This window comes from Hemicordylus capensis, chromosome 14 (assembly GCF_027244095.1).
Source record: "Hemicordylus capensis ecotype Gifberg chromosome 14, rHemCap1.1.pri, whole genome shotgun sequence".
Taxonomy (NCBI): domain Eukaryota; kingdom Metazoa; phylum Chordata; class Lepidosauria; order Squamata; family Cordylidae; genus Hemicordylus; species Hemicordylus capensis.
In genome coordinates this window covers 2,704,541-2,732,457 of record NC_069670.1, presented here as the reverse complement: position 1 = coordinate 2,732,457, position 27,917 = coordinate 2,704,541, and the positions used below count along the sequence as shown (strand labels likewise).

The 27,917-nt window shown below is 48.0% G+C and overlaps 2 protein-coding genes across 3 annotated transcripts in view; one reads left to right on the top strand and one right to left on the bottom strand.

Moving 5' to 3' along the window:
• Positions 1-12,200, bottom strand: part of POGZ (pogo transposable element derived with ZNF domain) — an 84,836-nt gene extending 72,636 nt beyond the window's left edge. Inside the window, exon 1 of the mRNA XM_053278224.1 lies at positions 12,037-12,200. The gene's annotated coding sequence lies outside the window, so the exon portion shown is untranslated. The remainder of the gene's footprint in view (positions 1-12,036) is intronic.
• LOC128337343 (methanethiol oxidase-like) lies at positions 900-26,444 on the top strand. Of its 2 annotated transcripts, XM_053278238.1 has the most exons (12): positions 901-1,042; positions 6,002-6,055; positions 7,634-7,746; positions 12,189-12,374; positions 12,475-12,595; positions 15,637-15,819; positions 17,594-17,772; positions 19,909-19,987; positions 20,322-20,443; positions 21,483-21,575; positions 24,554-24,672; positions 25,453-26,444. In XM_053278238.1, exons 1-12 carry the CDS (start codon positions 1,039-1,041, stop codon positions 25,613-25,615), a joined length of 1,416 nt encoding a protein of 471 aa, XP_053134213.1. In that variant the 5' UTR covers positions 901-1,038; the 3' UTR covers positions 25,616-26,444. The 2 variants fall into 2 exon arrangements, with proteins under 2 accessions (XP_053134214.1, XP_053134213.1); XM_053278239.1 differs by lacking the exon at positions 15,637-15,819 and having other exon boundaries at positions 900-1,042.
• The last annotated feature ends 1,473 nt before the right edge of the window (positions 26,445-27,917 follow it).

Here is a 27,917-nt window from a genome sequence, read left to right as displayed (position 1 = left end):
GTCTTGGTGTGGTTAGTGCCTGGATGGGAGACCCTTTCGGGAAGGGCTCAGTCATAGGACATCTGCTTTGCATGCAGGAGGTCCCAGGTTCAAGCCCTGGCAGCATCTCCAGGTAGGGCTGGGAGAGACTCCTGCCTGAAACCTCAGAGAGCTTCTGCCAGTCAGTGTAGACAGTGCTGAGATTGATGGGAAGGGCCGGGAAGACCCGAGTTCAAATCCCCATTCAGCCATGAGACTTGCTGGGTGACTCTGGGCCAGTCACTTCTCTTTCAGCCTCACCTACTTCACAGGGTTGTTGTGAGGAGAAATCTAAGTATGTAGTACACCGCTCTGGGCTCCTTGGAGGAAGAGCAGGATATAAAATGTAAAAATAAATAAAATCTGACCAGCCTCTTGGAAAGTAGGGCGATGGGACGTTAGTACCATCCCGTAAGCCTCTTCTTATGCTCATATTAGCCATGCTAGGAATGGAACCTCCATGTTCAGGGGTAGTATACCACCAGGGACCACATGCTAGGGACCTCCAAAGAGAGGGGGGGCTGTTGAGGCTTGTGGGTTTCCTGGAGACATCTTTCTGGATTGACTCAGCAGGGCTCTTCTGATACTCTCAAAACTATTTTCTGCCGCGTCGTGCTGTGCCGTGCCATGTCGGAGGGCTCCGCATCGCAGCAACCCAGCCATGCGATATGACCAATGTGCAGCCCTTTTCTTCTCCAGCGGCTCTTTGGCCATGCCGAGGCCTGAACTGGAACCGTTTGCATTTCTTGAGCCACACAAAACAGCCTTGGGCATCTCCTAATGCCGCGCCTTATGCCACGGGTTTCGAGCAGTCATTTCCTCGGTCTTTGGCCCAATGGGAGGGCATGGTTTTTTTATTGTGGAAACCCTCCCATGCTGCAGCTTCCGACTCCAGCCCGCCTCGTCTCCACCCACTGGCCTGGAATATATGACCCTTCACGGCAACACTCTGCGTCTGTGGGTCTTTGCTTCGCTTGCAGCAGCCGGAGTCTGGGGAAAGAAGGCAAAAAGGAGTCCAGCATGGGTAAGAAACGTTCTTGCTCTGCATGCAAAAACAGACCTTCTTTCTATGCAGAAGAGCTCTACGGGTCTTTCTTTCTTTCTTTCTTTCTTTCTTTCTTTCTTCTCCCCCTCCCTCCCTCTCTCCCTCCTTCCTTCCCTTTTCTCTCTCTCTTTCTTTCTTTGGCGTTTCCTGACAGCAACGCAGTAAACGTCCAAGTCTGCCCTGAAGATTAAGAGAGGAACTTTACTCTCTTTGGCTCCGAAGCCCAGAACTGGCCTGTCTTCCGCTCTACAGCACGTTTGTTGAAAAAGGAAAGGAAAGGTTGTGCCGTCTGGCAACCACGGCGGCATGTGGTTTTCTTGGTAGAATACAGGAGGGGTTGACCATTGCCTCCTCCCGCACAGTATGAGAGGATGCCTTTCAGCGCCTTCCCATATCGCTGCTGCCCGATACAGGCGTTTCCCATAGCCAGGGAAACATACCAGTGGGGATTCGAACTGGCAACCTCTTGCTCCAGCGGCAAGTTACTTCCCCACTGCACCATTAGGTGGCCGTGTTCATTGGAACTGGGAGGGAAATGGGTTGATTAGGGGATGGCAAAATCTTTCTATCCAGTCTGTTCCAGGAGAAAGTATACACACTCCCTAAACTTCCCTGAACTTTGGGGAGAGGAGAGCTGGTCTGGTGGTAGCCAGCATGACTTGTCTTCTTAGCCAAGCAGGGTCCGCCCTACTGGCATATGAATGGGGGACTTGTTGTGTGAGCACTGAAAGATCTTGCCCTTAGGGGATGGAGGGAAGAGCAGAAGGGTCCCAGTTCCCTCCCTGGCAGCATCTCCCAGATAGGGCTGAGAAAGATTCCTGCCTGCAGCCTTGGAGAAGCCACTGCCAGTCTGGGTTGACAATACTAAGCGAGATGGACCAAGGGTCTGACTCGGTATATGGCAGCTTCCTATGTTCCTAACACATTTTGGTCATTCACACAACCCACAAGTGTGTTTGACCCGGGTTTGGGAGCTGTGTGCGCTCCCAATTATCGGCAGTGTGGAAGCAAGGTGGGAGGGAAACCTGGGTCACTTCTACCCACGTTTTCCTCCTTTCTACCTGGCTTCCACACAGGCGAAAGTTGCTTGTGTGAGTGACCTCATTATGTCAAACAGCAACAAGCCCTTTCTTGTGAGCAGTGAGAAGGGACAATAGAGTGAGCGGGAAGGAAGTCTTAAAATGCTTACCTCCCCGCAGACAATTTAGGCTCCAAACCTCATTTTAGAGGACGGCTGCCTAGGTGGGTTTGCTGCCGATCATCGCAGCGGTTTCACACGTGCTGGGCTCCCTTCGCCCAGTTTTGCCTGTCTGTGTGAATCGCTTCCATGTCCCTGGCTGGTGCCTGCTTGGTTTTGGCTTCCGAAAGAGAAGCAGAGAGGATGTATCCCCTCGTGTGGTCCCAATCCCTCCAGTATGTTCAGCATTGGAACACAGTCCTCGAATGCTTATAGTAAACTGCCACCCTAGACGGCTTACTCGGCAGGAAGCCCCACTGAATATTGTACTTACTTCTGAGTTAAGTCAATAGTTACCAGTCCGGTTTGTCTGTTTAAAAGTGTGAACAAAACCATCCCTCTGTTTGGAACTGTTAATTAAACAGTGAACAGTTTTATCTGTTTAGTGTGCAAGCCTGTAACGGCGATACGTTGATGCTGGCATGCTGTTTATCTTGCAAGCCTGCTTAGTAATATTGACATTATTTTCAGATGTAAAAAATTCCCCCTTGGGACGAGAGAGTGGCCCTCAGCTTTTTAGGAACATAGGAAGCTGCCAGATACTGAGTCAGACCACTGGTCTATCTAGCTCAGTATTGTCTTCACAGACTGGCAGCGGCTTCTCCAAGCTTGCAGGCAGGAGTCTCTCTCTCAGCCCGATCTTGGAGATGCTGCCAGGAAGGGAACTTGGAACCTTCTGCTCTTCCCAGAGCGGCTTCATCCCCTGAGGGGAATCTCTTGCAGTGCTCACACATCAAGTCTCCCATTCATATGCAACCAGGGCAGACCCTGCTTAGCTAACGGGGACAAGTCATGCTTGCTACCACCAGAACAGCTCTCTCTTAACTGGAGGAGGAACAGAAGGAAGGAAACTGGTTGCCAGGAAATTCAGGGCAGACATGGATGTAGTTAGTGCAAGCCTGCTCAACTTAGCCCCTCCCCAGCTGTTTTGGGACTACAACTCCCATGATCTCCAACCACAGTGGCCAATAGACAAGGATTATGGGAGTTGTAGGCGAACATCTGCAGGAGGGCTGGAGTTGAGCAGCCCTGGGTAGTGGTTAGAGTGCCGGACTAGGACCGGGGAGACCCGAGTTCCAATCCCCATTCAGCCATGAAACTCACTGGGTGACTCTTGGCCAGGCACGTCTCTCTCAGCCTAACCTACCTCACAGGGTTGTTGTGAGGATAAGCATAACCATGTACATAACCATAAACTCTGGGCTCCTTGGAGGAGGTGCAGGATATACATTTAAAAAAATAACATTTACATTTAATTTACATTTTAAAAATTAAATGTAAACTGCCCAAATATCGCTGTAAACTAACCAGAGACGATAGTTTGGGGCAGGCTACACATTTGATAAATACATAAAAATTAAACATACAATAAAATTAATCTGTGGAATTTCTCTGCCACAGCATTTGCTATGATAAGTTAGGAACTGAGCCTCCATGTACTGAGGCAATCTACCTTTGAGCACACACTGCTGAGGAATGGGCAAAGGAGGGAGGCTCTAACCTCAAGCCCTACTTGGGGGCTTTTTGGAGGCCTCTGGCTGGCCACAGTGGGGAAGCAATGCCGAATTAGATATCCATTGACCCAGCTGGGCTCTTCTTATGTCTCACCCTTGTTCCTTCCCCCCTCCCCACCATCTTTTTAGTAGCAATTAACACTCTTAAGGGTGGGTTCATGGCAATTCCTCACTGGGGGAGATGTCTCCAAAAGTGTCTCTGGAGCCAGTAGGGACTACAATGCTATTTGATCCTGTTATATTCCCCTCTCTCCTTCTTCTGCCATTTAAAATGTTACTTATTAAGTCAAACAAGCTGCTCTGGGCCTGGATCGACCCAAATTCTAGGGAGGCAGCCAGATAAGCCAGCTGCAAGCAACAAACCACAGAAGGTCTTAAAGATTTAAAAGAGGTTTAAAAAAAAAAGATTTTACAGCTGCCCATAAACCTTGCCTCTCTCCGCAGCAGGCAATAAGCAGACACATTACACCCAATAACATTTCAACAGCTCATAAAAAAAAAGAGAGATAATTGTACGCTGACATGCACCATGGAGAAATCCAGGTAAGGTCACAGGTGGTGAAACGGGGCAGGCCGGGGGGAACAGGTGGTAAAGCGGGAAGGCCCGAGTTTGAATCCCCCATTCAACCATGAAACTCACTGGGTGACTCTGGGTCAGTCCTGTATCTCTCAGCCTAACCTACCTCACAGGGTTGTGGTGAGGATAAAAATAAGTCCTGAGCTCCTCGGAGGAAGAGCAGGATATAAATGTAATGATAGATAGATAGATAGATAGATAAATAAATATGTCAACAGAATTCCTCAGATTAAAGGCAGCCCCTGTGGAGGCTGTAACATAGCTTCCCTCCCACCCCCATTAGAGATGTGATGTCAAAATTCTAGTTTCCCTCTCCCAAGTGCTCCAGTATAAGGAATGCCGATTTTTTGTTGGTTCAAAACAGTTTGTTGGATCAAAAAACATCCACTTAAATATTCCACTAGTGCAGATCTGCCACCTAATGGTGGTGGTTACCCCTGCTAACTTGGCAAAGAGGCACCTTTTAACGTGGTGATTCTCTTTATTGAGCAGGAGGAGAGTAACTGGCCTTATCCATCCCCAGCACAGCATCGCTCCAGGGACTGTTGCTGGTGTCTGTCTTGTGTTTCTTTTTAGATTGTGAGCCCTTTGGGGACTGGGATCCATCTTATTTATTTGTTATTTCTCTGTGTAAACCGCCCTGAGCCATTTTTGGAAGGGCGGTGTAGAAATCGAATGAATGAATGAATGAATGAATGAAGGTGCAGCGGGGAAGTCACTTGCCTAGGGAGCGAGAGGTTGCTGGTTCAAATCCCCGCGGGTGTGTTCCCCAGACTATGGCAAACACCTCTATCGGGCAGCAGCGAACTAGGAAAGTGCTGAAAGGCATCATCTCATACTGCGTGGGAGGAGGCAAGGGTAAACCCCTCCTGTATTCCACCAAAGAAAACCACAGGGCTCTGTGGTTGCCAGGAGTCAACACCAACTCGACGGCACAACTTTACCTTTAATGCGGTTCTACTTCTAGTTAGTTCCAGTCGGATTAGAACTAGCCTTAAATATGGATCTGCTGTGGATGCTCCCTCAGCAATGAACCCCCGGGCTGGCCCTTTAGTCAGTTAACCAGGCTGAGAACAGAAGCAGAGCCTTATCCAAATGGCACCAAGGAAAACTTAATTCTGCGACTTAATTCTGCAACAAAAGATTGCATGTTTTCTCTTATTTTACATAATTTATTCTGCTTCTGATAGCCATGGGGTGGGGCAGAAAGTATTGAAGAGCACTGCCCACCTGAAATCATTTCCCACCCCCCTGTTAGCTACAGAGATTTCATCATAAACTTTCAAGCACACCTTCACTGCCATGAGGGCTAGAAACTTGATTTTTTAATTATTATTATTATCTGCAATTCATAGCAAGCTGAATGCTGGGACTGGAGTCTCCCTCAGAACTCTTTTTAAATCGTTCCGCAGATTTGCCAGGGTCCTTGCAGCCCTGTCGAAAGCTAGCCACTGACATTTGACGGTTTCAAAAGACGTTTTCAAAAGACTCGACGTTTCATGTTTTCAAAAGACACGGGCTGAAAAATGCTTTGGATATATTCCGCAAGGGCTCATCTAGCCACCACCTTCTGCAGAGTATTAACGTATCTCGACTTTTTAAATTTGCAGCAAAATGTGGAGACTGCGGTCCTGGGTACAAAACGCCGTTGGACGCTATGAAAGGTAAGGGTCGCAGTCTTCCAAGGCCTGAAATTCTGGCTACCCCACAACACTCCGCCAATGAATGGCAGTAGATACACAACTCTGCACATTTATGCCGTTTGAAATGGTAATTTAATTGAATGCTCAATTTAGACTTTGTAAATTGAGTGACAGCCTTAGTTTTATGCTAAATTCAAGATTGGCACAACGGGTATCCTGCATAGGAACATAGGAAGCTGCCATATACTGAGTCAGACCATTGGTCTATCTAGCTTAGTATTGTCTTCACAGACTGGCAGTGGCTTCTCCAAGGTTGCAGGCAAGAATCTCTCTCAGCCCTATCTTGGAGATGCTGCCAGGGAGGGAACTTGGAACCTAGATGCTCTTCCCAGAGCGGCTTCATGCCCTAAGAAGGGAATATCTCACAGTGCTCACACATCTAGTCTCCCATTCATATGCAACTAGGGCAGACCCTGCTTAGTTATGGGGACAAGTCATGCTTGCGACCAACAGACCAGCTCTCCTCTTGATCCTCAGTGCCTGTGTGTGTTTCTGCTTCCCAGAGCAGTTCACACATCAAGTCTCCCTTTCATATGCAACCAGGGCGGACCCTGCTTAGCTAAGGGGACAAGTCATGTGTGCTACCACAAGACCAGCTCTCCTCTCTGTAACATGGGAAACTGCCTTATATTGAGTCAGACCCTTGGTCTATCTAGCTCAGGATTGTCTTCACAGACTGGCAGCAGCTTCTCCAAGGTTGCAGGCAGGAATCTCTCTCCGCCCTATCTTGGAGATGCTGCCAGGGAGGGGAACCTTCTGCTCTTCCCAGAGTGGCTCCGTCCCCCTAAGGGCAAGATCTTCCAGTGCTCACACAACAAGTCTCCTATTCATATGCAACTGGGGCGGACCCTGCTTAGATAACGGGACAAGTCATGCTTGCTGCCACAAGGCCAGCTCTACCACAAGACCAGCTCTCCACTCAATCCTCAGTGCATGCCAACTGTGTGTTTATAAAGACCCATTTCACCTTGGCATCAATCCATCAATCACAGCAGCAAGCACAGGTATGCAGAGGGCAAACTCAAGAGACCCATCACTCAGAGGGACAGCACAGATTTTGCATGCCGAGAGCCAGGCCCTGGCACCTCCACGCCTAGGTGGCCAGATTTGGCTTTTAAAAAGCCAAATTCTGGCTTACGGCCCATTTGACTCACGAGTATACCCCTTAGGTTCTGGCAACCCACGCTGATGTAATGCTAAACTGTCGTGAGCCTCGGGGTCTTGTGGGCTCCCCTTACACCTTCCCTGGTTGTTGTTGTTTTGTGCACAATTGAGTCTCTTCTGTGTGGTTTGTCAAATATTGGAAACAGGAGGTTCTACAAACCCTTGTATTTAACTGGGATATCAGCCCCCTACCTGAAACCCTGGTGAGCGGCTGCCAGTCAGTGCAGGCAATATTGAAATACACGGAGCAATGGTCTGACTCAGTAGGCAGCAGCTCCTTGTGTCCACAAACACAACTGTCAGGTGGAGCATGGATCTTTCTCCCTCGTATTCTCCGCCCCCCCGCAACTTATACATTCTTTTGCTTTCTGAAAGGTCCACGGGAAGAGATTGTATACCTGCCTTGCATCTACAGAAACACGGGAATAAAGAAGCCAGACTACCTGGCCACGGTGGATGTAGATCCCAAGTCTTCAACCTATTGCAAGGTATATATTTTGTACCAAGTTCAGACTTGTCCAGTCTTGAATCTGGAGTCGAACCTTTCCGACGATTAAGCAAAGTTTGCAAAAGACAATTTCTCTAGGCAACAGCTGTTTTCTATTCTTGTCAGGGCTTCCTTTCAGCCAAAACACAAATAAACAAAAACATCTGGTCATCAGAAGAGCTCTGCTGGGTCAAGTGATGGGTCTCTCTAGTCCAGCTTTTGCCCCCACAGTAGCCAGAGAGATGCTTCCAGGAAGCCCCCAAGCACGGCACGAAGGCAACCACCCTCCCCTACTGTTTCTCCCAGCAGCATACTTTTAGAGGTATACTGCCTCCAAGCATAGAAGCTCAATTTCGCTCAGTTTAGCTATCATGGCTAACTGTCACTAAGATACCAATCCTCCACAAACATATCCAAGCCCCTTTTAAAGACCTCTAAGACAGTGGCCATCACTTCATCCTGTGTCAGGGAGTTCCGCAAATCAAGTATGCATTGTGTGAAAGCTTCTGCCGGTCCTGAATCTACGGCTCATCCATTTCACTGGGCAATCCCGGGTTCCATGGCAGAGAGAGCGAGAGATCACACAATCCACTGGCATGTAAGTAGGCAGGAAGTGTTGGTTCCAGGGCAGTATGTTGTGCGAACTTGCCTGAGTCCAGTTCTCGGGCTGTCCGGCCAACATTCTACCAACGTCTGCCTGACATTCTCTGCCCACTTGGAACCAGGATTTGAAGTTGGGCAGAAGAGGTAAATGGGAGACTACATATATGAGCACACCAAAATATTCCCCTTAAGGGATAGGGCCATTCAGGGGACAAAGCATCTGCCTGCTTCCATGCAGAAGGTTCCAAGTTCCCTCCCTGGCAGCATCTCCAAGGTAGGGCTGAAAGAGATTCCTGCCTGCAACCTTGGAGAAGCCGCTGCCAGTCTGGGTAGAGAATACTGAGCGAGATGGACCAATGGTCTGACTCAGTATATGGCAGTTTCCTATGTTCCTATGAGGTTGACTTGGGCCCGATCCAGCAGGGCTGTTCTTATGTTCTAAAGCCTATATTCCAATCCTAAGAGGGAGAGACATAGCAATTCCCAATAAAACATTTCTATTTAAACGCCTAGAAAACATTGCAATTTTTTTTTAAAAAAGAATGGAGATAGAGAAAGGAAACCAAGCAGCAGGGACTCGCTAATCCCACAGCCGCGATCAATGGGGAGCAATAAAACAGGAAACCCCTTTGTAGGAAATGTTTAATGTACAGGCACAGAAACTCCGAAAACATTTAAGACCACTTTTTGCCCACCCACACTGGGCAGGGCAGAGCTGTGGCTGTGTTTCCTTGGGGGGGCACAGAAAAAGGCAGCCTGCAGCGACCCAACATGATCTCGATACTCTATAAAAAGCAGGGGAAGAAAGCGCAGCCGTGGTGGAGAAAAAGCAGCTAGTGTTGAAGTAACAGAAGTAACCAGGGTCTGGTGAAGGATTTGGAAAGAGGGGGACTGTTGATGCACGTGCTAGGAATTGCGGAGAAATTTCCAAATTATCTTGACTGGCTGCTCTCATAAGAACAGCCCTGCTGGATCAGGCCCAAGGCCTATCTAGTCCAGCATCCTGTTTCCCACAGTGGCCCACCAGATGCCTCTGGGAAGCCCACAGGCAGGAGTTGAGGGCAGGCCCCTTCTCCTGCTGTTACTCCCCTGAAGCTGGTACTCAGAGGCATCCTGCCTTTGAGGCTGGAGGTGGCCTGTAGCCCTCCGACTAGTAGTAGACCTCTCCTCCATGAAGTTATCCAAACCCCTTTTAAAGCCATCCAGGTTGTTGACTGTCACCACATCTTGTGGCAGAGAATTCCACAAGCGTATCAACGCTTGCTTTGCATTTATGAACCTTCTCCATAAGAAGGATTTTTTTTGTCGTTAATGCCGCTAATATCCATATCCAAAGGGTCAGATTCACTAATGTCCAAAGGGTCAGATTCTCAGCTGGAATGCGACGCAAGTTGTTGAACATTCCTGCTTGTATTTTACTTTCTGATAGGAATTAGAGTCATAGATTGTACACCATAAAATCTGGCAGATTGTGGAGGGGGGGAGGCGATTTGGGATCCAGCTAGTTTAGGCTGCTTCTCTAGTTATATGAAATAAGTGCATGTTTTTCAATCCGAGTAATGTGTGGCTGTCAAAGAAAAATGTAGGTGTGGTCGGCATTTATCTGTCAAATGCTTCTGGGATAATACTCCAGCGGTTCAGTTTGCTAAATCTCTTGTTGCTTTTGTAATCCCGCTATATTAACTTTGGGGGCCGTTGATCTAGTGCAACAAGATATCTTGTCAAAGTCTGTTCTTTTGTGTAACGGGCCTTGAGATATCTTTAAGGGCCTTAAGACATCCTTAATCTTAAATCAATACCGCAGGCCGTTAATGGTGGTTCATTAGGGGGAAGAAAAACCTAAAGTGATGAAAGTGTAAAACTTTATTAGGATCAGCTGAGGGGTTTTCCAAACACTGTCATATTCCAAGATCAGCTCACATGGGGTGGGGGGGGGAGGAAGGGGGTAATCCACATTAAGAAGGAGGTCACATTATATTCTTAGCGCCATCTGCTGGCAATCTGGGGCAGTCAGTGAAACAACCATTTCCCCTCTAAATTAGAATAACAGGAGTATGAAAAAAGATGACTCTTTCACTGACTGCTGCAGATGGCCAGCAGATGGCGCTAATAATACAATGGGACCTGTAACAGATTAAAGCCTTTGTCTCAGAGCAGATCACGTGACGGGGGGGGGGGAATGCTGAATCATCCCTGGCGAGCTGCCTAGCTGGGCTTCTCATAAAACTAATCTATATCAAATCAAATTTATTATTACAGTACATGACCAAGAAGACAATAAGTAAAAAACAATACAATACAGTAAAAATATACAACAAAACTAATCTATATTTCCGGTAGAATTAAAATGCTACCACCACCACTCCTGTCGACAGAGCTTGAACCTCCCTGGGCTTGGAGTAGAATCCCAGGGAAAACTCTTTATTTTGCTATTGGGTAAGTATAAAAACCTTCCACATGTAGGCCTACATGTGACGAAAGAACTCATAGCTGCTGAGCGTTTGAGGATGCTTTTGCACCAGATAAATCCCCTTTCCGCCCTCCCTTTTTCTTGAGTTAAAAACCAATGCTGAGAGACTTGTAAAAAGAAAATAACAAAAAAAAACCCAACCCCATCCAGTTTTATTCAATTACTACAGACTGCTTCTGTCTGAGGCTTTTAGGTTTTAAATACACTCAGAAATATTTAGCAGATTACAAAAATAGGTAGTCTTAATTGGCAGTTTTTGGTTATATTTAGGCACACGTAAACGTTTACAGAGTCTTTTGCAACACCCTAGGTCAGGGGTGGGGAACCTTGGCACTCCAGCTGTTTTTGGACTACAACTCCCATAATCCCCAGCCACAGAGGCCAATAGCTAGGGATTATGGGAATTGTAGGCCAACATCTGCAGGAGTGCCAAGGTTCCCCATCCCTGCCCTAGGTGGACTGAGCATAGTTTAGTGTATCTTATTTTAATTACGTTGCAGGTAAAGAATAAAAGAACAGTATCAGGAATATACAAAGCACACACAAAATTAAATATAAGTATCTAACGCAAAATCTGACTAACAAACTGTTCCCTATGCTGAATTCCCTTTTCCTTGAAAACTCACCCAACACCTGATGAGAATCAAGCTTCCTGCAATCCTGTCTCTTAAGGATCTGCAGTTATTCCATGTGAGAAATCTCCATGCTGGCTTTGATCATGAGGGAGCAAAAACTCAATGCCTTTTTGCACACGCTTCTCCAGCACAGACCACCTTTCTTGTTCCCAGAATTCCCAGCAACCACTCTTTAGGTCCCACCCACCTGGTGTACTGATTGGCTGCCCTGGAGTTCACCATCCTGTCAGTCAAGACAAGGGTTCACTCCCTGTTAACTCTTAAGAAGGAGGGAAGGCTGATCACAACAGAACCTCTTTCTTCCTAGTGTGGACACACAATTTTTTATTTCATTTCTTACATTTACATACCTCCCCATATAAAAAAGTCCCAGGGAGGTTCACAATCTAAAAACCATTAAAACACTGACACAAAACAATTTAAAATACAATATCGGGCAGCAGCAATATAGGAAGATGCTGAAAGGCATCATCTCATACTGCATGGGAGGAGGCAATGGTCAACCCCTCCTGTATTCTACCAAAGAAAAGCACAGGGCTCTGTGGGCGCCAGGAGTCGAAATCAACTTGATGGCAAACTTTACCTTTAGTGTTTAGATGCTGCTTTTCAGTCGATGAAGGCTCTCGGTGTTGGCCCTGCTGCCCACTGCTCAGAGACAGGAGAGTGAGTCGCTGGGGTTCCTTGGCTTGCAGGATCCGGCCTGGAGTTTTACCCTAGGCCTCCATTCTTTCACAGGTCATCCATCGCCTGCCCATGCCCAACGTCAACGACGAGCTCCACCACACGGGCTGGAACGCCTGCAGCAGCTGCTTCGGAGACACCACCAAGAAGCGGGACCGGCTGATCCTCCCCTGCCTGATCTCTTCCCGGATTTACATCGTGGACACCGGCACAGACCTGCGGGCTCCCAGGCTCTACAAGGTGCCGCCGTGGCTGCTGTTGGCCATCTCCCCTGGGGTCCGCAAGCAGGTTGTCTGTGAGCCGACTCGAGCTGACACGTTTGCCTCACCCCTTTCCTTAGGCTATCGAGCCCGTGGAGATGTACTGGAAGTGCAACTTGGCCAATCCACACACCACTCACTGCTTGGGTAGCGGGGAAATCATGATCAGCACGATGGGAGATCCTTCGGGCAACGGGAAAGGTATTTGTTTTGGAAAGGCGGCACTTGTGGGTGGAAGTCTTGGCCAGGTAATAATTAGTACCCAGCGCCCTACAGCTGAACGTGTCCATGTCTGCAGAGGCACATTTTTCAAGCACACAGGACGGGGCCTTCTCAGTGGTTGCTCCCACATGGTGAACCTTCTTCCCAGATGAGAGAAACTTCTTCGGCAGATGTTTTAGGACCACTTTCTTTATTCAGGCTTTTGGGCAGTAAGGAGTGTCACTGACTGGTTACATGGGAGAATAAGAAGCTGCCTTCAACTGAGTCAGACCCTTGGTCCATCTAGCTCAGTGTTGTCGACACTGGCGGGCAGCAGGGTTCCCGATAGGAGACTTTCGCAGCCCGACCTGGCAGTGCTGGCAGGGATTGAACCTGGGGCTTTCTGCACGCAAAGTAGATGCTCTGCCACTGAGATACAGCCCCATCCTCATGTGAGTCCGACCCCATACCTGTAGGGCTCTATTGGCTGCTTCCTTTTGTTTCATGTATCTTATTCCATTCTTTATGGATCCTGTGAATTAAAAAAAGAATGTACATCACCCTTGGGTCTTAACATTAAAAGTAGCAAAAAAGTATAATAAACACTACTGTTTGTTTGGCATATTTCTATACTCACATCTCTGGGTGGCTTACAATTGAAATCATTGAAACATTAAATTAATTAAACAATTGAAATCATTGAAACAGTAAAATAAATGGCTTAGGCCTTGGGTATTTAAGAGAGCGTTCTTCACTACGAGCCCCATCACCCATTGAGGTCATCTGAGGAGGTCCGTCTCCAGTTACCGCCAACTCGTTTGGTGGCTGCACCGAGACGGGCCTTCTCGGTCGCTGTCCCAAGATTGTGGAATGCGCTTTCTGCTGAGATACGATCCTCCCCATCTCTGGCAATTTTTTAAAACACACCTGGAAAGCCATCTTTTCAACCAAGCTTTCTCAGCTTTTAAAAATTGTCAATCGATCAATCAAATTTATTACGATCCATGACCAAAAGAAAAAAGAAAAAGAAAGAATAAAAACAATATAATACAATAAAAACAGACAACATCAAGAGAATAAATTACATAAAACTGAGTTACAAGCATGGTAAGGTCATACACAGCTAGGTTTATCTCATCTCATTTTTTTTTTTAAACTGTCCATTTTTATTTTATGGTTGTTTTAAAACTGTTGATTTGTTTTAACTTTACATGTGTTTTAATTGTTTTATGTTAACCACCCAGAGGCAAAAGTTTGGGTGGTATATAAGTTTTTAAAATGAATAAATAAAAATGAATAAAATCATTAACATTAAAATCACTTAAAATCCAACATTAAAAATACTAAAACTATAAATCGAATTAAAAGCCTAGGCGAATAAATGTGCCTTCAGTGCCTTTTAAAAAGTTGCCAAAGATAGAGAGGCTCTTCTTTCAACCGAGAGCGCATTCCAGAGTCCAGGGGCAGCAACGGAGAAGGCCCCGTTCCTGAGTAGCCGCCAAAGGCAACCGCAGATGAACTTCTCCATCTTAGCAGGCGGTGGCACTCATGGTGAAGAAGACGTTCTCTTAAATACCCAGGGCCTAAGCTGCTGAGGGCTTCATGTGTAATAAGCAGCACCTTGTATTTTGCCCCGAAACGTTTCGGCAGCCAGTGTAGGCTGCTACATTCTGGGCCAATTGCAGTTTCCAGACTACATACAAAGGCATCCCCACATATCTCACAATCATAGGGACTAGTAGCATAACACTTTGTGTAAAGTAGTAAGTTTATTGCGGTCACAGACCCGATTAACAATTAATAACAATTAATAACATTAATAAGAAAATACAGAAATCTCAAAGTTTACAAAATCACAAACAGTTCAAATTACTGATACAGTCTTTACGGAGCTTCGATGCCACGAAACAGAACTTGGCCACATGATCTGAAAGCGCAGGTTTGAAACTGGTCAGCATAATTTCCAAATCAAATTGGTCTGGGTGACCAGGATAAATGGCTAAAATAGGAGCAATAAATGTGGTGCGAGCATCCTTATAAAACTGGCAATAAAGAATAACATGGGTGATAAGACTCTATATCCCCCGAACCACAGGGGCAACAGCACTGATGATCATAAGGAAGTTGTTTGAATTGTTTGAGTTGTTTGAACAGTCCAGTGACTGTTGCTGGTGTCTATCTTGTGTTTCTTTTTAGACTGTGAGCCCTTTGAGGACAGGGAGCCATCTTATTTGTTTGTTATTTCTCTGGGTAAACCGCTCTGAGCCATTTTTGGAAGGGAGGTATCGAAATCGAATGAATGAATGAATGAATGAATTTACCATCAAGTACTGCCGAAGGGAGAACGTTCAAGCGCGAGAAGGTCAAAAATCTCCTAAACTTTGGTACCAAGATCTGGTCTAAATATGCCCTTTGTGTAAACAATGAAAGAATATGGAAATATTGTGCCACTGTCAGGCTCCCAGGGGACGAGGTCGGCTCCGAGCCTTTCTTGAACTCCAGAATGACTGGAGCACCCACAAAAAAGGTCAGCCTCAGGCACAGCCAGGAGAGGAGGTGAGCTTGTCCCCCGGAGTCCTCCTCCTGGCTTGCTGCATTCAGCCAGTTCCCTCTCCTGGGGAACTCCTGGCTCCCCTGCTCAGAAGCAACCCCTCCTCCTTGGCTGCCTTGCCTTTAAATACCCCCCTGCAGAGCTGACACAGGGCTTAAAGCTGACTTCCACCCTAACCCTTTCCTTACCCGGCTTCCTGTTTCCTGCCACACCCAAACTGCCTTGCCCTCTCAACCTAACTGGGATCTGACCGTCCTGGGCCCTTCTCGTCCCCACTGCCCGCTAAAGGGAACGAAATTTTCAGAGGAGGGATGCCACGCCCTTTTCCAGCCTCCGCAGGGCCACTCAAGCAACCCGGTAACATGGCATCCCGACAGCAACAATAAGGACTAGTAACCTTTTTTTATACCCGGAAGATTTTTCAGGCTTTATAGAAAATGTGTCTTGTCAATGACGATAATGTGTTTGGGTGTTTGTTTGGTGCCATTAGGTGGTTTTGTGCTGCTGGACGGAGAGACGTTTGAGATCAAGGGAAACTGGGAAAGAGGATCCAAGACCCCCAAACTGGGCTACGATTTCTGGTACCAGCCAAGGCACAATGTCTTGATGAGCACAGAGTGGGGAGTGCCCAAGTGCCTTGTAAATGGGTTTGATCCAGCTGACCTAGAGAAAGGTGAGCTAACCAAAAACGTCCCGAAGACGCCTCCTTCAGTCTCTCTTCCCCTGTGAAAGTAAATGTCCCTTTGCTTACAGGCCTGCTCAACTTCAGCCCTCCTGCAGATGTTGGGCTACAACTCCCATAATCCCCGGCTATTGGCCACGGTGGCTGGGGATTATGGGAGTTGTAGTCCAAAAACAGCTGGGGGGGGCAAAGTTGAGTAGGCCTGCAAGTCTAACCCGAAGGATCTGATCCGTCCAGCCCTCAGCGACTCTGGCTGCCACCTGTCCACTGCCTAGTAGCTCAGTAAGAAATAGAGAACCAGTGAAAAACCAGAGCTGTGGGTTCCAATCGTGCCTCTGGGAGATGGTGAGGAGCACCTTCCACAGGACCAGTGTTTATCTTTCAGAGGAGGGAGGCTGTAGCTCAGCGGCAGAGGATAAACGCTGCTTGCAGAAGGTCCCAGATTCAAGTCCGGGTGGCATCTCCAGTTAACAAAGAAACCTCAGGTGGATTTCGAGAGCGGGGGGGCGGGGAGAGTGACTGCCACTGCCAGTCAGTGTTGACAATACTAGGATGGATGGACCAAGGGTCTGACTCAGTGTTAGGTGGTCACATCATGGCAGCAGGAAAGGAGAAGGGGGAGGAAGCAGGCTCCAGGAAAGGAAGGCTGGAAGAGGGAATGATCTAGAGCAGGGATTCTCAACGTTGGGTCCCCAGATGTGATTGGACTTCAACTCCCATAATCCCCAACCAGAGGCCACTGGGGCTGGGGATTATGGGAGTTGAGGTCCAATAACATCTGGGGACCCAATGGTTAAGAATCTATGATCTAGAGGCGAAGGCTAGAAGAAGGAGCTTCAGTGGGGAAGGAAAACTGGGGGAAGTGATGGAGGATAGTGGGAGGGTCTGTCCTGATTCGTATCGGAGTGGGAGACTACATGTGTGAACACCAGAGTTCTCTGTAAGAGGGACTCCCAGATGTTGTTGACTACAACTCCCAGCATTCCTAGCTGCAGGGGCCTTTGACAGGGGATTATGGGAGTAGTAGTCAACAACATCTGGGAATATTTTCTACAGTGAGCACTGGTGAGCACTGTAAGCTATTCCACTCAGGGGATGGAGCCACTCTGGGAAGAGCACTTGCCTGCTTGCATGCAGAAGGCTCCAAGTTCCCTCCCTGGTAGCATCTCCAAGGTAGGGCCGAGAGAGACATTTGCCTGCAACCTTGGAGAAGCTGCTGCCAGTCTGGGTAGGCAATACTGAGCAAGATGGACCAGTGGTCTGACTCAATATATGGCAGCTTCCTGTGACCCTATGAGATGGACACAGCCAGTAGCTGCAGAGGCAAGGAAGGTCTCAATTCACATCCTGATCTGAAAGATCTTGCCAAAGCTTTACCTGGGACACAGGAAGCTGCCATATCCTGAGTCAGACCACTGGTCCATCTAGCTCAGTATTGTCTACACAGACTGGCAGCAGCTTGGAGATGCCAGAGCAGTCCCATCCCCTGTGGAGAAGAGCTTCCAGTGCTCACATGCAGTCTCTCCTTCGAATGCAAACCGGGGCGGACCCTGTTTACAAGAAATCCACAAAAGCTATCCACAGTGCAGGTGGTAACGGTGCTTGGTGAAAGTGTGGGGACTCTGGTGTGTGGGGAAACTGGCTCTATTCTTCTGTAGCCAGCACCCTTGCGGGGGTTGAGCGCTGGGGTGAAGAGGAAACGTCGCCTCTCATGAAACCCGGCTGTCCTGAGCCTCCATTTGTTTTTTCCACCTGATCTTTTCAGGATGCTACGGTGGAAACATTAACGTGTGGGACTGGACCACCCACGAGCTCATCCAATCCATTGACGTGGGAAAGAATTCCATTCCTCTGGAAATCCGCTTTCTCCATGACCCTGCGGCTGCAGAGGGGTTCATCGGCTGTGCCCTCAGTGGAGCTGTGCACCGTTTCTACAAGACGGAGGTAGCAATATGACTATTATTATTATTATTATTATTATTTTGCATTTATATCCCGCTCTTCCTCCAAGGAGCCCAGAGCAGTGTACTCCATACTTGAGTTTCTCCTCACAACAACCCTGTGAAGTAGGTTAGGCTGAGAGAGAAGTGACTGGCCCAGAGTCACCCAACAAGTCTTATGGCTGAATGGGGATTTGAACTCGGGTCTCCCCAGTCCTAGTCCAGCACTCTAACCACTACACCACGCTGGCTTAGTAATCAGGGAGGGGCTGTCACTTGCGGGGAGAGCCCATGATTTGCCAGCAGAAGGTCTCAGGTTTGATCCCTGGCTGGCATCTCTGTTATAAAGTCCTAATAAAAGGATGGATTAATGGATTAGACTCTTAGCGGCCACACAGATTCTCTCCTCTTCTTCTCTTCCCTTCAACTTTTCCCAGCATTACGGACTTCTTGAGGAAGCTGGGTTTTCGCAGAATCTGTCTAAAGTATGATAGTTTGAGCCTGGTCATTGGTGCCTCGAGTGAAAATTCTGGATTGATTTGTTTGTTTTTCTGGCTGCCCATGGTATCCTCAAAAGTCTTCTCCAGCACCCAAGTTCAAAAGCATCAATGCTTTTTCTCTCTTGCTTCTTCAAAGTCCAGCTTTTGCACCCATAGAGTGTCATGGGGGAAACCATTGTCCAAATGATTCTAATCCTGGTAGGTATAGACACGTCGCAGCATCAAAATATCCTTTCTGAGGCCTTCATTGCAACCCTGATTTTAACTCGTGGATTAATGTGGCTTTTTGAGGTCGTTAAAATGGTGATTTGGAAGGCTTTCTTCAGACCGAGTGCCAAGTGCACGATCTCTGGCTGCACCCACAATGTGCTGGGACAAACCAGCCATGGCCATTCATTCTAGGAAAACATAAAAAGCTGTCAATGATTTGAATCGGTCTTCCGGGGCGATTCGGAGCAAATCAGATTGTCTCGGAACATTTGGAGCCAATCAAATAGGAAATAGCGGCCGACACAATCAGGTGGGGAAATCAAGACAGCTCTGTGAGCACAAGAGTTCCTTGGACCAGAACTGAAAAAGTTTTTTTCCAAATTGTGATCACTCTTATGTCTCTGCAAGTGAATGATTTATTTTTCTGTATTATGGGCCGTGTGCTGCAAGCAGCTGGTTTAATGTTCTCCCCTATTGTCAGTGTTGTTTGCTCTGACAATACTGTTTGGTTTAACGTTCTCCCCTATTGATAGTGCAGTTTCCTTGTGACATACAAATATGCGGAGTTACATACAAATTATTGCACAGCTGTTCCACCACAGAGCCTTCTATTATCTACATATAATGGACGCGTTGTATATTCTTGGCAAGGAGGGGCTACGGGGGTGCTAGAAACCCGGAAGTCCTTGGTTGAATTTCAGCTCTGCAGGCAAGCCACAATCTCACCCTCCACCACCACATCCCTCAGCACTATGGGGACCTCACAGGCCTGCCTTACAAGGTGGTTGTATGTTTTCCTGGAGAAAGGGAGGGAGTAGAAGAGCTCTCTCACTGTACCAGAACTCATCGTCAGTTTCACCCAATGAGGCTGACAGGTGGGACATTTCAGGGGCAGCAACAGCACAGCACATAACGCACAGTTTACATGTGGAACTCACTGCCACAAGATGTGGCAATGACTTGGTGACTTTAAAAGGGGATCAGGCCAAATGATGGAGGTGGAGGAAAAGTCTATGGAAGGGGCGTAAATCAGTGGTAGAGCATATTCTTTGCATGCAGAAGGTTCCAGGTTCAGTGCTGGGCCTCTGCAAGTGAAGCTGGAAGAAACCCTTTCTGAAACCCCGAAGAGTCACTGCCAGTCAATGCAGACAGCACTGACCCAGAAGGACCAATGATCTAACTCAGGATAAGGCAGTTTCATAGGTTCCTATCAGCAGGATATTTAGCCAGGATAGCTAAATGGGGCATCCATGTACGAAGGCAGTCTATCTTTGAGTACCAGGTGCTGGGGACGAGCAGGAGAGGGCTCTTTGTGTCCGGTCTGTGAGCTGCCTAGAAGTTTCTGGTTGGCGAATGTGAGAAACAGGATGCTAAACCAAAGCTCCTCTGATGTACTTCATTAACCTCCACGGTGGCTGCTCTTTCCACAGAATGGGACCTGGGCGGCAGAGAAGGTGATCCAGGTGCCCAACAAGAAGGTGAATGGGTGGCTTCTGCCAGACATGCCAGGTTGGTCAAAGGCTGGCTTCACGTTTGGGGAGAGAGAACAGGGAGGGGGAGAGAGAAGAGGGAGGGAGGGAGATGTATGCAGAAAGAGAGGGTGAAACACAGAACTGGAGGTTTCCCAGCCAGAGATATGGAGGGCACCTGATGTTGGCGCCACCGCAGATGATCACATATTTCACTATGGTGGAAGTAGCCGAGGAGATGCCTCCTGGCCATCCTGGTGGCTATCCTAGCCTCCCGTGCCTTGCACTGCCCAACCAATCACAACAGTGTATGAATAGTTTGACCTTGCAATTCCATGACACATTCCATGATTCTCTGCCATTTCCCCCTTAAGGTCTCATCACAGACATCCTGATCTCCTTGGACGACCGATTCCTGTATTTTAGCAATTGGCTTCATGGAGACATTCGCCAGTATGACATCACCGATACCCGAAAGCCCAAGCTGGTAGGACAGGTAAATGCAAGCTCTGAGAGAGGGACAAGAACCGGGGATATTTTTTAAACTAGCATTCAGTGTTGAGCTGTCCTTCAATCCAGCCTAGAATATTTCAGGTGAAGACAGATGTAATATTAAAAAGGATGTCACAGTGGTCCTTCACCTGTGAAGATAGAGTGCAGACAATTGTAATATGAAAAGGAATGCCACAGTGGTCTTTCAGCCAAGAAAACAGGGTGAAGACAGACATAATGTAAAACAGGATGTCACAATGGTCTTTCACTTGAGAAGACAGATGTAATATAAAGGGGATGTCCTTCATCCACAAAGACAGATGTAATATAAGAAAGGATGTCACAGGATGTTCTTCACCCGCAAAAAGACCAGCTTTTCAATTTGCAGTGCACCTCCTGATTTATACATTTCTCTTCCACCTTTTAGAACCCCAAATTTAAAAATAAAAGAAACGGTTCCAGGGATAGCAGACAGCAGCATCGATAAATTACTGACCAAGTTAAAAAGTTGCAACCATTGGAGAATGAAGGCCTGAAGGGCCTTAACTGACTATCTGAACGCAAGTGAAGGAAGAGCTCGGTGGATCTCCCCAGAGGGGGTGTTCCACAATCTTGGTGCCACCAAAGAAAAGGCCTTGCCTTTTATGTTAGTTGGCCATACATCTAATGGCCACAGGACACAGAGCAAGTTTCTGATGCCAGTCTTAACACACAGACAGGCTCAGATGAGAGAAGGCGAAGAACTGTAGGCTGGATTAGAGTTCAGGTCTAACTTTTCCCCTTGATGTTGTAGCTGTCTCATTCCATTCCAGGGCATGCCTGCAGGAAAACGCAGGGGCAACATACTTGATGTCTTGGCAGTAAAATTGACTTGGATCTAACCAGATCGAGGTCTGAACTGATGCACTGCCACGCCACTTTGTGGCGATGAGCTAAGCCAAGCTGGTTGGCCTGCTTTGCTCAGTGCGTAGGCTGTCAACGAGACCTTCATCTTGGCCACTTCTGGCTGTGTATGAACTTGGCTCTGACACATTTCCCGGCAGGTCTTTGTGGGAGGCAGCATTGTAAGAGGTGGACCCGTCACCGTCACTGAGGACCAAGAGCTGGACTGCCAGCCAGAGCCGTTCGTCATTCAGGTAAATCATCACGGCTTCGGTCTTCTGCAAAACTGAGGCTGCTTTCGGACAAAGCGTGAGACCATGGGTAGACCAACTTGTGGTTAATCTGTGAAGCCGGGACTCATCCCATAGACCAGGGATTCTCAGCGTTGGGTCCCCAGATGTGATTGGACTTCAACTCCCATAATCCCCAACCAAAGGCCACTGGGGCAGAGGATTATGGGAGTTGAAGTCCAAGAACATCTGGGGACCCAACGTTGAGAATCCCTGCCATAGACGATCATTCAACCCCTGGCTTCTGGGCAGAGGGACCCCTACCTCTTCCTGATCCGCTGCCGCAGCTGCATCCTAACAAGCTCTGTGCTGCACACATCACAGGGCATCAGGATGTCAGTAATGCAGCCAAGCATTGGCCATGATCATCAAGGGGGTTTGGCCTTTTTTCGGCCGGGGGAAAGCATTTTAAACTACTTGCACCACTGCCCTTACAAGAGCTCCCCAGCAATACTACAGCCTCGCACAAGCACAACTATAGATACCGGGGGGGGGGGGGGGCTAGTTTTCTGTTACTCCAGGAAGTGATCATTAGATCACCAGGAAGTGATTTCTAGATCAACAGGAAGTGACCTCCTAGGAGGGAACCTGTGTCTGAGGGCAGGCAAAGGATCTTGGGGTTTGGGCCAGGAACACAGAGGATGCTCTTGGACTCGCAGACCTGGGTCAAAGAGGTTCAGGAAGGCCCCACTCCTGCCTCCATGCCGGCTTGCCTAAGAGGAAAGGGCCAGTCCACTGGACAAAACTGGAGGCACCATGTGCTTCGGGTCTCAGTTGGACGGCGCTCTTGTGAGGTAGGCCATCCAACTCTAGGGGCCCCCGCTGACGTGGGGCTCCCGGCATCTCTGGTTAAAAATGGAACTCGTACTCCACACGTGGATACACACACACACACATATATGTGCCGAGTAGAAGGCACCCCTCTATACAGTGGGAGGGAGCAGCACTGTCCAGGGGAACCTCACAAATATAGACAGCGCCTAGGCGTCCAGGGAAATCAATGCCCTACTGACCGACCTGACAGCACACACAATATTGTCTTGCTGAGCAGCTGCGCTCGATCAGAGGTGTGGTTAGTGATAGCAGGGGCATAGCCACCATTGGGCGACTGGGTTCAAATAATTCGGGTTGCCACCCCTTGGGGCCGCGCCTCGCAATCCCGACATGCCCCCGCCTCTGATGTCAGATGTATGGGGGGGAGGGGACTTGTTTAGCTCCCGAATGGGGACCATGTGACCCTGTTTGGGAATTAAGTGGCCAGCACTGTGTTTAAAGGCAGGGAGAGCTGCTTTTGGCCACACTGCGAACACAGCGCTGGCCCCAATCTAGGTCCTGAACGGGGCTGTGCGGCCCCATTCAGGAGCCAGACCATGCCCCCCCCCCGGCGTCTGACGTCAGATGTAGGGGGTGGGGCAAGTGGGGCCGTGGCAACGGCTGGACATGGGCTGCTGCTAGCTTGGCTTCGCTACTGAGTGATAGGGTTCCTTGCGTGTGTAGGCCTCTTTCCTGGATGGAAGCTGTCAAAATGTCTTGTAGAGTAATTCTACATAAAGGTCCCGCATGCTCACCAGCACACGAAGGTGTGCATTACAACAACAACAAATATATATATATACCACTTTCCAACAAAAGTTTCTAAAGCAGTTTACATAGGGAAATAATAAACAAACATGATGGATCCCTGTCCCCAAAGGGCTCACAATCTAAAAAGAAACGCAAGGTAGACACCAGCAAGAGTCACTGGAGGAACTGGGCTGGGGGTGGAGAGGGCCAGTTACTCTCCCCCTGCTAAATAAAGAGAATCACCATGTTAGAAAGTTGCCTCTTTGCCCAGTTAGCAGGTTGCTCAAGAACTCCAACCCAACGGACAGAGACAGACACCAAATTTGTGGGGCTACATGTTGCCTCTTTATATTATTGGACCACGGGAAGGTTGCCACAGCCGGGTTTGGAGCCGGTTTATCCCAGATATAGTATTGATGGGGCCCCTGCCAATGTTGGCACATTGGTATTTCTGCTTAGCGATGTGGTATCACTCCCGTAATGGCCTGGCATGGGTGCCCTTTGTGGGGAAACAACCAAGTTGTTCAATTTCTGGTGTTATCGGGGCTTCATGTGTGTGTGCAGATATCTCTGCAGTTCTGAATTGCTGGAGACGTCTCTTGCTGTCCCTGTCACATCATCCCATCTTTTTTGTGTGGATGGACAAGGGGAGCCCATAAGACGCACGGGGAAGCGGGCTTTCTCCAATGTGGTGAAAGAAAGAAAGAAAGAAAGAAAGAAAGAAAGAAAGAAAGAATGAATGAATGAATGCTAGGGACGCGGCATCTTAGTTGCCAAGCAACGGCGAGAGAATTGCAGAGACGGCGGAGAGCAGGGCAACAGCTTCGAGAGGCGGCCAGCAAGAAACGCAGCCGGCATAGAGCTGACCCATTTCTGGGATGCTCTGAGCCGCCCTCTCTATGGTTTCGGGAGGAGCCACAGCACAAAAGCCAGGTTGCGGTGGCAGCAGAATCCAGACGAAACAGGTTTCAGCAGCAAAACGCACTACAAACCGAAGGTTCAAATTCAGATTTGGGATCAAAAACTGGGCTGCAGTTGGGTGACAAAACCACAGTTTCAAGCATCTGGACAATCACAGACTCAAACCTCTGGCATGTTTGCCTCTGGCTTGGCGTCATATCCGAACACAGCCTTAGAACGGTTCTGCCTCTTGCAGCCCAGTCCTACGCATGTGTAAGACTTCCTGAGCTCAGGGGTACTTACTCCCACGTCAGTGCACCTAGGATCCTAGTAGACTGGTTTTTCCAAACAGCCCCATATGCTTCTGCTGTTCCCCATGCACCAAACTGCAGTTCAGCGTATGCAAAGCCCCATGGGACCCGCTACTCTGCCCCTGAAATGTGGGCAAGTTAGCATATCTGCTTTCTCCTCCTCTTCAGGGCAAGAGGGTTCAAGGTGGGCCTCAAATGATCCAGCTGAGCTTGGATGGCCAGAGATTGTATGTCTCCACTTCCCTCTACAGCGGCTGGGATAAGCAGTTCTACCCCGATATGATTAGGTAAGGCACCATTCCTCCTCCTAGTTTTTCTTTTTAAAAATCTTTGACATTCAAAGTTAGAATATGGGACGACCTTGAATCAGAGGAGAGGTGTGCATGTGCACAGACTTACCTTTCCTATCTTGCTGGAATGCACCCGGTAAAATGTGGATGCTGGATTCAGAGATGAGAAACTCTGTTCCCAATTCCACTCCAACTTTCAATCTTTTTAAAGGGCCTTTCAACAGCTGTCAAGGAGCAGAGAAGCTGTTTCTGAAAGAGCTGGAAATTTTATGATCTTTATGGGTGAATAACCAGAGGCCCTTGTAGGTGTGAGGGAGGCACCAGCATACTTAGGGTAACCAGCAAATAGGTTGGTGTCACAAAAATCTGAAGAAAGAAAAACCTAAAAAAACCCAAAAACTGCCCCAATATAACGCCATGGAGTGGAATGTTTGCAGACTCTGAGGGCAGTTAACAGACAAGTTGGTGGGCGGAGCTAATGAAACTTGGTGTCAAAGATGGGGGGAAGGAACAAAACGAGAGGGAAATTTCTCAGCTTGAAGAATACTCCCTCAAGACAGTCACAACCCCTTCTGCTTCTAAGGGGGGAAGGTGCTTAAAACTTAGAACATGATCTGGCACAGGATCAGGTAGCATATGCACACCAGGAATAGACTGCAACACTTTCTTGTGGGTCCATACTTGTAATGCCATAATAATGGAAAAGTTTCCAGTTCTGCTTTTTAATTCCCAACAAATGGCTTCCTTTCCTCACTGTCTTTTCTCCTCTCCTTTCAGGGAAGGCTCTGTTATGCTGCAGATCGACGTGAACACCACCAAAGGGGGCTTGACAGCAAACAAGAAATTCCTCGTGGATTTCGGGAAAGAGCCCGAGGGCCCAGCTCTGGCCCACGAGATCCGCTACCCCGGGGGAGACACCACCTCCGATATCTGGATTTAAATGGAGGCCTCAGCGGAACAGCAGGAGGAGGGTGGGCATGTCAATGGTTTGCCTTGTCTTAAGGGTTTGGAAAGGGACGTGGGGGGGGGCACTTATTACATGGCACTACAGCCTGATTTTGAAGGAGCGGGCCAACCTGTGTTGAAACTGGGCCACTCAAAATTCTGCAAATCCACAGTCTGCGAGACCTTGAACGAATGAATGGTGTTCAGAAGAAAGTTTGCTCTTAAGTTGCCACATTCTGCCACTAGAGAGGCCACTTTCAGCTTTCACCCACACAAGCAACTGAAAATCAAATGGCGCCTTTGGATACATCCACACAACCAGTTTTAAAACCAGTGTGACACCAGTTTAGCAGATGTCTCTCTCCCGAGTACCCCGAGGGATTGTAATTTTGTGCTGAAAAGTTATTGGAAAGGAATTTTTAGCCCATCTACAATTCCTGGAATTCTTTTGGGGGAATGGAATGAAGGTGAAACTGGTTTCAAAATAGTTTAAGATTCTGTATTAGACACATTGCTTAAGCATTTTGGTGTTGAAGCTTTTTGAAAACCACCAGATCTATACTCTGCAGGAGGCAGCCACATTTTAATCTAGTTAGCTGTGACAAACACAGGAGCTGTCAAAACCTGGTTGGGCAAAAGAGGAATGGAATCTCCTTTTGAGTGGGTCAGTTCATTTGGGTGGGACTCACAACATAGCACAAAGCAAGCTTGCTTGTGACCTAGCGATCAATATCCGTTTCTGGAAGCTGGCATTCTCTGTGCTGCTGTTGCTAACATGCTTCAGAAATTAGCTAAAACAATAAACCGGGTTCTCTCTGCCGTCAGTTGATCTCTCTCTCTTTTATGTACGATTCTGTGGTTTAACAGGAGAGAGGGAAGGGGTGGTTTCACACAAAAACATAAATCTCTGATAACTGGCTATCAGTGAAGCTGATAAACGAACTTAAAAAAAAATTAATAATAATAATAATCAAAAGAGCCCTGTTAGATCAACAGCTCCTCCTTTGCTTGTCTCCAGTAGCTGATTCCCGAGGTAGACTGCTCCTGTCCATGCAGGCTCCACACAGCTATCATGATTGGAAGCCAAATATCACTCTTTCCTCCTCCATGACTTTTTCTAATCCATGTTTAAAGCCAGCTAAACTAATGGCACAGCGGGGAAATGACTTGACTAGCAAGCCGGAGGTTGCCGGTTTAAATCCTCGCTGGTATGTTTGCCAGACTATGGGAAACATCTATATCGGGCAGCAGCGATCTAGGAAGATGCTGAAAAGCATCATCTCACACTGCGCGGGAGGAGGCCATGGTCAACCCCTCCTGTTTTCTATCCAAAGACAAACTCCAGGCTCTGTGGTCGCCAGGAGTCGACACCGACTTGATGGAACACTTTCCTTTATCTAAGCCACCACTGCAATGCCTACAAAACAGAAACGGCTCTAAGCATTGAACTTAGAAAGATATAAGGTGTTTGCTTTTTTAAACGAAGCTATCCCAGCCTTTCCTTCCCAAGAGAGAGAAAAAGCAGTAGCAGGCCCAACCTCACAAACGGCAAAACCAGCAGAGAACAAACAGAAGGCCCAATCGTCCAAGTTGAAGTCAATGACAATATTTTTTGATGGATTAAGTGCTGTCAACTCTTAGCAACAACATTAGATTATTTTGAATTGAGGTTCCTGCATTCATGTAAGATTCCCTCTGCCACTCTCTGCGTCTGCTTAGCTGCCTTATACAACGACATTTTTGACTTTGGGCCTTGGGGCAGGGGCATTAACTATCATAGGGCAAGGGGAGGCAGTTGTCTGGGGGCCCACTGCCTTGCCCCCCCCCCCCGAGGCTAGTCACATGACTGACTCCCCCAGCCACGCACCCGCCCGGGCTTCCTTCATCCTCCGAAACTGATGCGAGTGTTAAGACCTGGAGCTACCAGAACAGCAGGTCTTTCTCGGGTACCATTAAATGACTTGCATTTTAAAATCTTGTCTCTGGGCCCACTCCAGCCTTGCTACGCCCCTGGTTGGGGCCCATTCAAACATTCAGGAAGGGCATGTGGTACAGTCATCTCTTGCCGGACTGTACCAGCCCGGGTTGAATATGGTCAGTTGCCTGTTTGAAAGCATTCCGCCTCAGTCCCTACGCTGCTACTACTACGAATATTTCTATACTGCTCTTCAACCAAAGTTCTCAAAGTGGTTTATACGGAAAAACAAGCACAGTGCACCCGGCATTGCTTGGGGTTTTGTGGCTCTACCGGCTGTATATCTGTCCAGAGAAATAGATACAGGTGAAACTCGGAAAAT

Excerpts from the sequence above, each read along its gene's own strand:
- LOC128337343 (XM_053278238.1), top strand. Across the intron at positions 20,444-21,482 it reads AGCCCAAGCTGGTAGGACAG|GTCTTTGTGGGAGGCAGCAT; the intron begins GTAAATGCAAGC and ends ATTTCCCGGCAG. Across the intron at positions 24,673-25,452 it reads TTCTACCCCGATATGATTAG|GGAAGGCTCTGTTATGCTGC; the intron begins GTAAGGCACCAT and ends CTCTCCTTTCAG.